Genomic DNA, 12,989 nt, shown 5'->3' with positions numbered 1-12,989 from the left:
ATTTAATATGTAGTACAGAAAGAACCACTCTAATGTAATAGTGCCAAACAAAGTAGAGAAGTGCTGTTAAATCTTTTTCTCGGAGGTGTGGTGCATTTAGCAATTTCATGTCTGTGTTATCCAGCATAGATTTTCCAGAGTCATCTCCAAGTAGTAATGGACAACCTCTCCTCAGCTAGAGCCCAGAGAGGAATAAACTGAGACCACCAGCTAAGACATTGTCTAATTGCCATGGATATGAGCACTGAATGACCTCAGGTGCTGTGCTTAAATGAAAAGATTTAGTCAAAACCAAAAAGACTTGTATGCAAAAAGGATTTGTTAGTATGTCATTTTTTCTCTTATAAAATAGAAATTTTTAAGGAAGGCTACAAATGAAAACGCTGACACAAAACAAGAGTCTTGAGCAGGCTGGAAGCAGCACTAGCATGGCCTCCTGCTGCCCCTGCCTGGCCACGGGAGAGGCTGGCACGGGCACCCTCTTGCCACACTGCGGGTGGCCCGTGCAGGACTCGGGTTTACATCAGCAGAGATGCCCGAGGGATGAGCTCAGGCTGCTGGAGCCATGGGGAACACTCTGGTGATCTGCAGAGGGGCCAACCCTGCCCAGTTACAGCAGCCTCCATTCCTGCTGAGAGCCCCCAGCCCTTCAAGATCCTCCCCCTGGCAAGACCTGTCCTTCACTCCAAGTTCCTGCCTCCCTTCCAGAGGGTCACTCCTGGAGGCCTCGATCCCTCCCAGCCTCTCAGGAAAGCCCTTCCAACTCGTGGACACTGAGGAACGCCTGGACAGCTCTTCCTGCTCCCTTCGAGATCAACAAAATCCCATGGACATCGACAGCACCAGCACATCCCAGAACGTTGACACGGCCAGGGATAGCTGGGAAGCAGAAATGGGAGCCAAGCTGGAGCCAGAGAAGGATTCCCAGGAGCAGATGGCAGAGCCACAAGTGTCCTGCAGCCACGAGTGTCCACCCCTGGGCCCCAGGTTGGTGTTCACTGTCATAGGAGAGCCTTTTTGGGATAGGTGCTAAATAAATTAGAATAGGTGCTAAATAAATTAGGATTCCCCCAAAGAGCTGTGTGAGTGCTCCTGCTGTTCTGCATTTGACTGGGAGAGGGCTCCTTTCTTCCCAGGAACTGGCTCAGTGCTGGGTTTGGGTTCCAGCTGGGAATGCTCTGGAATTCTGAGCTACTTGATTTGATTAAAGTCTTGTTTCTCCTCAGGGACTGAGCACGTATCAGTGTCAACCCTCACAGGTATTTTTGTCATTTGTGTGACATCTTGACAGAGATGCCTGTGGGGCTGCCAAATGTACCCAAGTGCTTGGAGGCTTTGTAGGGATGGAGTCATGGCCCCTCTCTGCTCCTACAAATGCTCTGCTGCTCATCCCTGTGGGAGCAGGGATGGGACATCCATGTGGAGCTCTGCCTTTGTACCTGCCCAGGGCTACCCTGATGCAAGAGCAGCCTCTCCAGGCTCCAAAGCAGCCTCATGTCTGGCAGCAGGTAATGAGGAGGAAATTACTTGGGTTGCCACAAGGCCATGCCCGTGTCACCGTGCCCGTGTCACCGTGCCTGTGCCATGCTGCAGGCAGGGGCTGCCTGGTCCTCGCTCTGGATTGTCCAAGAGGAATCACATCTCCTTGCCCTGTAGTCCCCTCCCTGCCAGATTTCCCTCTTCCCCAGGAAGGTTCAGGACAGGGAAATGTTATTAGAAATATCCAATAAAATTCCCACCTTCCCATGCAACATGCTTAGTGCAAGTTTAAAAAAAAAACTTTAAAAATAGTTGTCTTATGGAAGTAAGTTATAGAACTTAGTGATTATCACTATGCAAGAATTAATATGTACGTATGTAATCACCAAGCTCTTTTGATGATTTCAATAGCCATTACTCTGGTTTTCAAAAATGCAATTTTTCAGGTTGCTTCTATACATCATAGCACTGCAGAGATCATTTGCCTAGCCCATTACTTTGGCTGTCAAACGTAACACTCTTTTTCTATCAGATATAAGCAGCTTGTCTTCACCTTCAAAGCCTGCACCTCATCCTACATATCATCTCTCATGCAGGATCAAGAAATTGCTTCTTTCACTGATTAGCCCATGATGCCAACCTCCTTCATTGACTTCTTAGATTTTCTGTCGCTCAGTTTGAAGATTTATCCCATGCCATTCCTTACATTTGGAAAGTGCTCCTTCAGACATCTGTAAAGCTACCTCCTTATCTTCCTTCTAATCCTGTCTGTGAGGTTCCCCTGCCATTATGCCTTCAAAAGAAGTTTCAGAATTTGGACTGAATTTTCCTAGTTATAATGAGCTGTTGCCAAAAAAAAAAGATTTCTGGATCAGCTTCAAATGGAACACTCCCAAAGATCTGAAGGTTAGTATTTCCCACTCAGATACTGCACTGTCAATTCTGCATGGTAACCAGTGCCTCATTTTTCAGAGGATGTTGCCTTGCTGTTGTTGGGCAGAAATATATTTCCATTTGAAAACATAGGATGGACATAAGATTGATCTGTCTGGATTGTAGGAGAGACACGGGGATAATCAAGAGGGTGCCTTGGCCTTTTCTTTCACATGGCAAGGGTTTAAGATACTATTTAAATTGATTAAATGAAATGGTCTTCCTGCTGCTGGACACAGGCATAGGAAATTGTGCTGTACTTATGTGGAAAGACTGATAGGACATTTTTAGTTTTGGTGACCAGTTTGGGGGAAGGTGGGGGCAGAATATTGCCTCTGGCTTGTTCAGATTTCTGTTGTGGAAAGAATGAGTGGTCACAAGAAGCAGCGTGTTGCACTGGGTCACCATCTCAGCTGAGAAGATTTTGCTTTGAAGCAATTACATTTGTTGCCAATAGTCTTTAATACATTTGCATGGTGTGTTGTGCTTGTATTCCCATCTCCAGAAGCAGTGACTCAGGGCCAAGTCATCCCTTTACAGGAATTACCAACAAAGGAAACTGGAAACTCCATGACATCCCTGTCATCCTTCCCTCCACATGGTGCCCTCAAATCCCTTCTGAAGGCGATTGTGCAAACAAGAAGTAAGTTCTGTTGGTTTTGATTTAAGCATCTCTAATTACGGTGGAGATTTTGTTTCAGGATGCTGGAAAGGTGCCTGCCTCCTCCTGTCCCTCACCTGTCCCTCCTGGCACTCAGCCCCAGCCACTGGAGCACTCACATGGCTCCTGAAGAAGCAGGAGGCAACAGTTTTCCCAAAGTCGCCAATTCAGGTTTTCTCAAGCATCCTTTCTACAAGGTTTTAATCCCCCAATCCATCAGCCTTTCTAACAACTGTAGGACCAGCAGGCTCCTCCATTACTCTGCAGGGAGACACTCAGAGAAACCTTGAGAGCCCTCCATCACTTACAGAGCAGTTGGGCTCACATCTCAGCCTGGCTACAATCCTCTGAAAAATACTGTTGTGTTCAAGTGATTAGACTGTCTTCCAGAGAAGCAGGGACTAGATCCAATTTGAAAATCTTTAACATATGGGATAACCATTTTTAAAACACCATCTTAGATTGCCTTTCCATAATTTTTCAGGAGTGGATCTGCACTTTTAGAAAGTCAGGCACCAATGGGATGTAGATAACAACTCATAGCCTTGGTCAGAATTTTAGTCTGAAAACAACCACAGAGTTGTGCAGATTTCTCAGAAACTGAAATCACTTCCAGACTGAGCTTTTTAAAATGAGTTTTAGCATAAAACTGTATTTTTTGTAGTCAAACTATAAACCTCTGAAAATAAGAGTTTATGTGGAAAGGCTGACGCTTTTCTTACAGCACTGCTAATGTCTATGGCACTTGATGATTTGATGCTAAAGGCTATTAATCCCAAAGAAAACTTTCTTGGAAGAAGTTGAACTTTAGAGGTCAATGAGATCTCAGAGGAAGCTGGACTGAAAACTGAGAAAAGTTGATTTTGTCCATGTAAATCAATTGTTGCTGTTTCCTGTCTGAGAAAAAATGTAGTGCAAAGATTAGGGATTTATGAACAGGAAAAGGGAGAACCTCTAAAGGTCTTGTAAAAGGTGATTAATAACATTGGGTTTTTTTAGATAATTCTATTTTAAAACCATGTTCAAAATCCATGCTAATGGTTTAAGCAAAGGATAAACTATGTTCACTCATGTGCCCTGGTTTAATACTTGTGGTCATTGTAAAGTTGTGATTCTGTAATTGCAAACACTGTTTTGTAATAATTGACCCTCACCTTTCAGCAGAATTAGGACAATTACAGACAATACACAAGAATTTTTAATAACATGGCCTAGAAGATTTGAAGAATTTTTTTTTAATTGTATTTTGAAGCAAAAATATATCTGGCAAATCTATTTTGAGGGGAGCAGCAAGAGCCTGAGGCTGCATTAGGCAGAAGTCTTCCAGTGTAGCATGAGAAGCTCACTGCTGAGTTACTACCAGGGATAGCCAGAACCCCAAATGCCATTAAGCTCAAGTGACTTAATTCCCTAGGAACTCATCACAGTATAGTTCTCCAAGTGGTCAAGAATCTGACACAGGGCTTGAATGGCTTCCTGTCATTGGAACTGAAGAATGCTTGAAAACAAAGCAATAAATCCTCTCCTTTGCTACAGACAAGTGAATGAAACTCTTTTAGGAGGCTGAAAGCAAAACGTAGCAAGAAAAGCTATTTTGTGATGACTAAAGGTTTTTGGGTAGGCTTCAGGTTCCTTATCAATCTAGGTAACAGGATCCTACTTTATCTCTTACTAATTTAAGAAATGCTAAGTTTTTGGAGCAGTTACAACAGACAAATTTATCTGTCAATTAAAATAATAGTGATTGAGGTATTTTGAAATTTGTCTGCTTCTATTGAATTCAAGCAAGTAAATTCCTAGCAATTGAAGCTATGTGTGTGGGTGGGCTTACAATCACTAATTAATCACAGCCAGCAATTAGTATGTCTCATTTAATGCATTTTCTTAATCTTGTATTGTTGTTTTGATTATTCCAGAAAAAAACCAAGAATTTTAAAAAAATCAAAATGTTTCTATGTGGAAAAAAACAAATCCTACTTAAATGGAGCATGAACAAACTAGTATTTATGCAAGGTTGTACAGGGCCACTATCCAGCCAGTGTCATGGGATGTTCTACACAGAATTTCCCATGTCACATGTTCCAAAGTTTGTCCCACACAAAGTGGTGCACAGCAGATCTGCTCCTTCTTTCCTTCATGAAATGTGGATGGGACAATAACCAAGTAAGGTGAACTGGGACTACTGAGCATGAGAAGGAAGGCATTGTATCACCTCCAAGATGTTAATCCTGAAAGTGGTTGGTAAATATTTTGGAGATGTCTCAGTAACCCATCAAGAGAAGATAGGTGATTCTGCTCCTCTATACATTTTCTCTGAGCTGCTGAAAGTGTCACTTGTTTAAAATGGTCAGTGGTATCACTTGTCTGAGTGCCATCAGTACAAAGTCAAGCCTGACTTTCCCATGTTACTGCTTTTTTAAAAAAAGAACAGCATTAAAGGAAAGAAATGCTTATGTAAATCTAAAAGGAAAGTTAATTTTGTGAGACTGTTACAGCTACAAATTATATCAGGGCATCACAAGTTATTCAGCTTCACTGTTCACAAAAGAATTACATAATTTGAACAATGAAATTACTCCTTTTGGTTAATTTAACTCAAATGTTTAGGATATGCTTTTGTTATTTTAAATTTGGAAGTTTCAGACTTCTTTTCAGTGAAAGAAAAGTGATTTCAGCGTGTCAGTAGAATTCCCCTTTGAATAAAACACAGCTTCCAAACCAGTTTCCCTCTTGGACAAAATTCCTTTTCTCCTAATCCTGTGAATGGCACAGTGAAAGTAGAGTAACACGAAGCTTGGCAAACCAGTATTTTCCCAGGAGGCGTCTGAGCCATTAAGGACAGATATCTAGTTCTTACATTCCACTAAAACCAATAAACAAAACTGTCAAGATGGCTCATCTTCAAGCAGTCTTAGAAGCAAAGAAAAATTTTCAGTCATCAAAAGCATTGGAGCAGTGCAGACTTTCCACATGGTGGTGCAGCAGGTATGACACTGCAAAGATCTGCCTTGCACCTTGAACTTCTTCAAGCATCTGTGACCAAACCTTCCCTTTGATAAAACAGGGATAATCTGTCTGACTCTTTTAAAAGAGCTATGGCATTCGGCCCTGGTGCTGCACAGACTATTCTAAGAAGAACAGATCTGAATTGCTGATCCTCTTTTACTTTCTGAAAGCTGGAAGCTCAGTTAACCAGGTTGCAGTGATGTAGAGAGCGTAAGCACCATGCACATTGATGACCACAAAATGCATATATCTGTTCTTGATGTATGTTTGACACATAAATTTGGAACTGTGTTGTTAATAACTAGTAGTAAAGAAAGTAGAAGAGAGAATATCGAAATGCTTAATCATGTGTGGTAAATTGCAGTAGCTGGTTCTTTATACACAGATTAGGACTAAAATGGTGTGCAAATAACATCTATCTCAATGCTGATCCTGGCACACATCTAAGTACACCGTTTGGTGTTCATTTGGGATTAGATTTCTGTCACCATTATTTTTCCTAACGTACCTGATACCTAACAAGACAAAATAATTAAACATTTGGAAGACTGTAAGCATCACAAAGAACAGTTATTTATAAGCAAGGGAGACTGGGGTAGTATTTTGTGGCATCTGTTGTACTTTTGATTAATATAAAGGAAATGAAAGTATGTTCCAAATGTACCTTGACTTCTATAGAGCTTTTCAGGGACCTCTTTTGTTCTGCTAACTCTGTTGTACACCCAGCACTAGTATGAATTTAGTGTTTGGATGCCAGTGTGCTCGGTGTCTCAGACTGGCTTCTGTACTAATTCTTGCCAAGCAACAATTTCATAGCTTTTTTTTTTCCTATGCCACAAACTGTTCATTTTGTGCCATTCCTTTGTATTTTAGTACATAACATTACTGAGAGTACATATCTTTCAGGAGTCTATGATGACAATGCTCAGGCAACTCAGGGAAAAACAGAAAACAAAGTCAGAAATAAGGACTTGAAAACACAGTTGGAGATACCCAGAGATGAATGTATTTGAGAGCCAGAGAAGAAAGGTGACATATGCAAATGAAAAACAGTTTAAGCTGTTCCTCTGCAACTGTTTGACTTGTACTTTGTGACTTGCTATTTTCTGCAAAAAATTCCTTTAAAATAGTTTTAGAAATAAATTTGATGCTTAATAAGCTAGTTCACAATGATCATATGACTAAAGTTGCATATAGAAGGTGCAGGAAACAGCCAACCCTGTAAAGACAGATATGCTCAATCAAATTACTGCTTGACTAGTCATGTCATGAAGAGATGAAGATTTCTGAGACTACTTTTCATCTTTTATTCATCAGGAATGTTTTGGGTCAGCTGAGTTGTTTTTACTTAAACAGGAGAAAGTTTCTGGAAAGATAATAAATTAATTTGAATTAAAATTTTAAAAATAAACTTGTTTTACAGAACAAATACAAAAGAGATTCTGTGAGCAGCTTTCTCTACAGAAAGATGGATTTCTGTCTCATAGCTGTTAAATAAGAGAAAAAAATATTATTAATCCCATCAGTTCTCAATACTGAAATAATGCCTAATTCTCTTTTCAATTGATTTTTTTTAAGGCAAAAGAAGCACCTTTTTGGCATTTTCTGTTTGCAATCAAATTCTCTGCAGTAGTCTTGATAGTGACCTTTGCACTAGAGAAGAAATGCTAAAAACCATTAAAACTGATATTGCCACATAAGAGAATACAACTGTTTAATAGGAACCCATTTGAAAATGTTTATTGTGGTTTTTTCTCCCCTCAGAGTAAAGCAATAGCATAATACCCAGCTGCATGATAATATTGGCAAGTAAGGCCATGAATTTCAACTGCAAACTCCAAACACTGAATGTGCTGTGCTTTTTAAAGAAATCCCCTTTTGTACCAGATATGTAATACCCTTTTGTCCTGGAGCAGTTTGCATAATAATAGTTTTCTTTACTTATTCATTGTCATGTGATGGAGCTGCAAAGTGAGCTACACAGCAACAACATAAAAGACAATTTTCCATTTTTCTCTAATTTTTCAGAGATTTTCTTGTCTTTTAAATGTAAATACTTCTGACTATCCTCAGAAAAGATATCTAGTTATTAACATTTCAGACCTAATTGTTACTTTTCTTAATATCTACTGAACTATTTGTCCTTTTCTTTTTCATAAGAAACAAGAACATTATTTCCTTTGCACTCACTCCTGAAGAGCCTCAAGCATATTGGGCAAATGATCAACTGGTATAAATCAGCATAACTCTATTCAAAAATATCTCACTTTAACAGTAGAACTACTTGATCGGTGAAGTCAACAAAAAATTGATGTTACTAACTGTATAATTTTTATCAGAGTTGTGCATGTGTTAGACTGTGCCACTGAGATGAAAGGTAATACCTGACTGAAGAGTCATCTTAAAAAACTAGATATCTAGGATACATCTGGGACTAAGCATCAAATAAAATTGTAGGAATTTTCTGATGAGATTTCCCATGCAAATTTTTGTTAGGATTCCTCTTGGGCTCTTTGATGTGTTCTAGTCTGAGTAGTAAGTAAGGAGTACAAAGGAGATACAATTACATTGAAGTGGAGCTCAATCTTAGTCACAATGAAATCTAAGAGGAGGACTAAAGGCAGGGGAAGTTCCTCAGCTAATGTACAGTAAACTAGCCATTATTCTAACTGATGCTATAAAAATATATTTCCTTTGAAATCAGCAGAATTATGCCAAGTTACTCTAGTTGTGACTTTGGCCATAGAATTACACATAATTTTGAACCTCTGGCCTGTAACCACTGCAAAGGGGCCATTTCCAGGCAGTCCCTCCAAAGTAACAAAGGAAAGCAATGCTATTACCCATTATCTCAAATTCAGAGTGCAGAGAGGGTTCATAATCTTACTAGAAAACATTTAGAGGTTTGCAAATTGAAAAAGGTCAAAACCAACTGGGTTAGATTATTCAGAGAAGTTCACAAGGTGGATAAACATATGACAATACATGGTCAGATCTGAGCACTGCAAAGAATACCCAGGTAGAAAATAAAGGCTCCAGAGACCCAAAAAAAAAATTTTATAGCCCCACATGTTAAAATAAGTGACTATTAGACACAGACATCCTTCAAAACTTAGATTAATAAATCAGCATATCCTTTATGAAGCAACCATATATTACTGTTTTCTAAAATATCTAAAATCTGTCTTTGCCAAACAGCACAACAAGAAATGTTCACAGCTCCAACCAGTAGAAATTAATATCAGAGACAGAAATCCTATCACTGAAGGCATGGAGGGTGACACACACTCCAGGTAAGTCAGTATTATAATGATTTTATGTACTGTAAATCTTTTAATCTGGACTCCCACAATTGAGCCATGGGGTTCTGTCCTCTGAGAAATAAGAGTTGCTTTATATCAGTTGGATACCAGATACTCTCAATGCACTGCAGGCTGTGACAACGTCTTACATCCTGTCTTAGTGGCAGTGAAATATATTAGCTTAGATCATTCTCTTTGCCTAGGGAACCTGAAAAAAAAACATATTTCAGGAGGAAAAATTTCAGTGGAGCTTTCTGAAATATTTTACTAGAAAGGTACAGCCCATCCTTTACTTATTATGCCATTATGAGGCACTCAGGTTTTTTGGGAGTAAGTTCTTGGGACTCATAGTCATCATATACCTGTCCTTGGGATACAGCTCTTTTATCCAATTTTCTAGTTCTACTCCCCACATTTCTGGGGTTCTGGTTTTTTTCTGCTTCCTAACAGATGTAAGCAAGAACCTTATGTGCTCACCACTTTCTTTTTTGATTTCTTAGAAGTGTTGAAGTTTTTGTTCACAGAACACTGAATGAGAATTAAATTTTTCTGTTAAAAAATACCACAACTTTTAAAATATGTCATTTCTATGTGACTATTTTAAAGTGATGCAGATGGCAAAAAATTGGAGGAATCAGCCATGGGGCTTGTTTGATTTTCTGAAACAACTGTTGCTTAGTTTGTGAGGTAATGAAGTCTACTAAAAGCAGTATGTTCCCTTTTTTCTATTAATAATCCTCCTTCAGATGCTTTGGCAAATCCATCCAGGTATTACATGGTGTACAGCCTTTTTCTGATACTTTGATACAAGTAATTTTTATTACCTGGGAAGTATAAGTCCATTTCTGGCAAGAGTAATTCAGTTAGATCCTGATACTGTCCATTTGGACTTGGAAAAACAAATCTTCCCTAGTGCTAGCTGCAGTGGGTAGTGCTTCAAGGAAATGACAGGCTAGGACAAATTTACTTCTATTCTCTTTCTGTGAGAACTCAATAAGAATGCACTTTCAAATCAACTCAGATTTTTCGCTACTTTGTGGCATCTGTGCATGAAAATTCACCCCAAATAGTCTTCTGGTCATCCATCACTGAGAAAGACTCCCAAACAGCCAAGACCTGAGTCTAAATTAATTTAAAAGCTTATACTAAGTTCTTTGGTTACATGTGCTTTAAAACAAAAGGTTTATTCTCACATATTGGCATGTCTTTATTGGCACCATTTATTTACTTTTTATAGGAGTGAGAGCATGACTACTTTTATGCCAGCACATTTGATTGTGTATGACTGACTTTACACTTACAGGGATCTATTGTTGGTTATGAGGAAAAATAACATTTCTGTAGAGTGTTTAGTTAACTCTCTGTTGAAGTTAAACAAGACATATGTTTGGAAATCTCTTAAAGGATTATTTCTAATGGCATCACTGGGGTCCTTGCTTTGCTTATAAAAATATATGTGAATTTATAAAAGACAAAGATAGAATTATCCTAGGATAGCTTCAGGAAAAACCATCATACCTTCTTTCAGAGGAGGTGCACAGATATGGACAGCAGCCTATGTTACTGTTCCATGGGCAGACTGGCTTTTATTTTCAATGTGAGACATATTCTCCTACCAGTTTTGATGGTCAAAATTAATTCCCTTTAAATCAAGATATTGTATTTCCTAAGTGGAATTAGTCCTTATTCATATGAAGACAAAGAATATTCTTAGCCAGGATTTTAATATCGCCAGTGATGAAAATCTGAATGCTTGAAGTCTCTCAGAATTCTTAGATCTTTGAGAGACAGACTCTCAAAGTCTATCCCAGTTTAATTCAAGAAATTGCAAACTCAGTCTTATTGTAACAAAAGAAATTATATTCATGGGCCTTTTTTTCTCTTCTAGATCAAGAGTTGTGTCCTCTACATTCCCACTAAAGATTTTCTGCAAAGTCCTTATAGAGCTGAATAAACCTTGTTAAAACTTAATTATATGTTGTATTAAAAACATATTTGGAAATGACATTCCTCACAAGCTGGTGTTTAATTATTAACAGTTATTTCTGTTGACTCCCCAGTGAGCTGCTTATGAAGATGGAGGGACTCTCAGATGGGCAGAATTGAAGTTTGAGCTGAAGAGGATCTTTGAAAGATCCTCAGTTGTCCCAGTATCTTTGTGTATACAAATCTGGGGTCTGGTTGTCCTTGTTTACACCTGGTCTCAAGCATGAATTACTCTAACAGCACTTCCCCTGACAGTGAAGTGCTCCCTCAACAGATGTGTGCTTATTGTCTGGGTACTGTTGCTAGGAAAAGCAGCTGATCAGGGGGCAGCGTGGCAGCCAGTTGATGCTTGATAAAGCTCTTATCAGAGCCTTGCACGCTGTCAGGAATGCTCACCATTCAGCTGGATTTATCAATATGAAAAAAGCCCCATCCTTTCATCATTTCACTCACCTGTTGGAAGCTGCCCCACAGAGCTGGGTATTAAAGCTGGAAATCATCAGTGTCACCTCCTGCTATTCCTGCCCATCGCACAGTGGCCAAGGATGCAGCGAAGGAAATGCCGTGTCAGGAGTGTTTTCCCTCTGGAGCTGTTGTGGTGATGTGAGCAAGGCAGAGTGCTCTGAGCTGCTCTTCTCCAGCCCTGCACTCCTCTGGAAGCCTCTCAGGTGCTCCCTGCAGTGAACCATCTCACTCAGGCAGAAAAAGGAAAAAAGGCCGGCAGAGCTGAACTGGGGACAAGTCTCTGGCGTGATGTCCAACTGCAATCTTCTCTTCCCAACCTTTCAGTAGGGGACCGCATTCATGGAGGAGGATGATTTTATTTAGCCACTAGATACTTTTGATTAATGCTATTTAAGAATATGAAATCAAATGCAGTCCCTTATTTTTTATAAAAACTCCCATGTTAATTGTTATTAAGCAAATTATGTAATTTCCTTCAATTCCTTATGCAACAAACAGCTTCCATCAGTCAAATGTGAGTATTTCTTTAACAGAAGATATTTTTTAATGAAATTACATTCTTCTCTCTGTACTGCCAAGAAAGATGACCAAAGGAAAGCCTTTAATCTTGGAGAAATATCAATGAAAAGTGTTTACTAGATACATTAGTGGCTTGCTGATTTAGCATCACTGCTCCTTTTTGCAGCTGCTGTGTAAAATGCAGATTAGCTCTCAGATACCTTTCAGAAAGCATTTGATGGATGGCCCTGTGTTGCCCTAGCAGCCCCTACACCCTTAAATGGAGTGATTACTGAAGCAAAGGGGTGGCACTCCCCTTAGCCAACACCTTGGCACACCATACACCTTGGCACTTTCTGGCCTTTCAGATCATTTTTCAAAGCCTTGGCCACTGGGGTGCAACTCAAAACACCCTATTACTGCATCCCTCTGATGTGGAGGGATCATTGAGGGGATATTGCTGTACTGGAGAGAGGAGCAATTACATGCTTCTAAAATTTGACTAAAATGACTGGGATAAGTCATTTTGTAAGGATGTAAACGATGTGAAAAGGAGAAGGTGTTGTGTTGATAACCCTCAAATAAGTGAAGCTTTCCTGTATGCAAGAAGTTCTACAAAGGCATTCTGGTCGGCCTTCCAAAATCAACTGTTGAATAGA

At 39.5% G+C, this 12,989-nt stretch overlaps 1 protein-coding gene across 1 annotated transcript; it reads left to right on the top strand.

The window, feature by feature from the left end:
- Positions 1-565: 565 nt before the first annotated feature.
- On the top strand, positions 566-11,349 carry LOC148222845 (uncharacterized). The gene is made up of 4 exons (XM_088170113.1): positions 566-987; positions 2,076-2,385; positions 2,953-3,055; positions 9,278-11,349. Exons 1-2 carry the CDS (start codon positions 566-568, stop codon positions 2,110-2,112), a joined length of 459 nt encoding a protein of 152 aa, XP_088026239.1. The 3' UTR covers positions 2,113-2,385; positions 2,953-3,055; positions 9,278-11,349.
- Positions 11,350-12,989: the final 1,640 nt, after the last annotated feature.

This window comes from Sturnus vulgaris, chromosome 9 (genome assembly GCF_052056855.1).
Source record: "Sturnus vulgaris isolate bStuVul1 chromosome 9, bStuVul1.hap1, whole genome shotgun sequence".
NCBI lineage: Eukaryota > Metazoa > Chordata > Aves > Passeriformes > Sturnidae > Sturnus > Sturnus vulgaris.
This window is presented reverse-complemented; position numbering and strand designations above follow the sequence as displayed.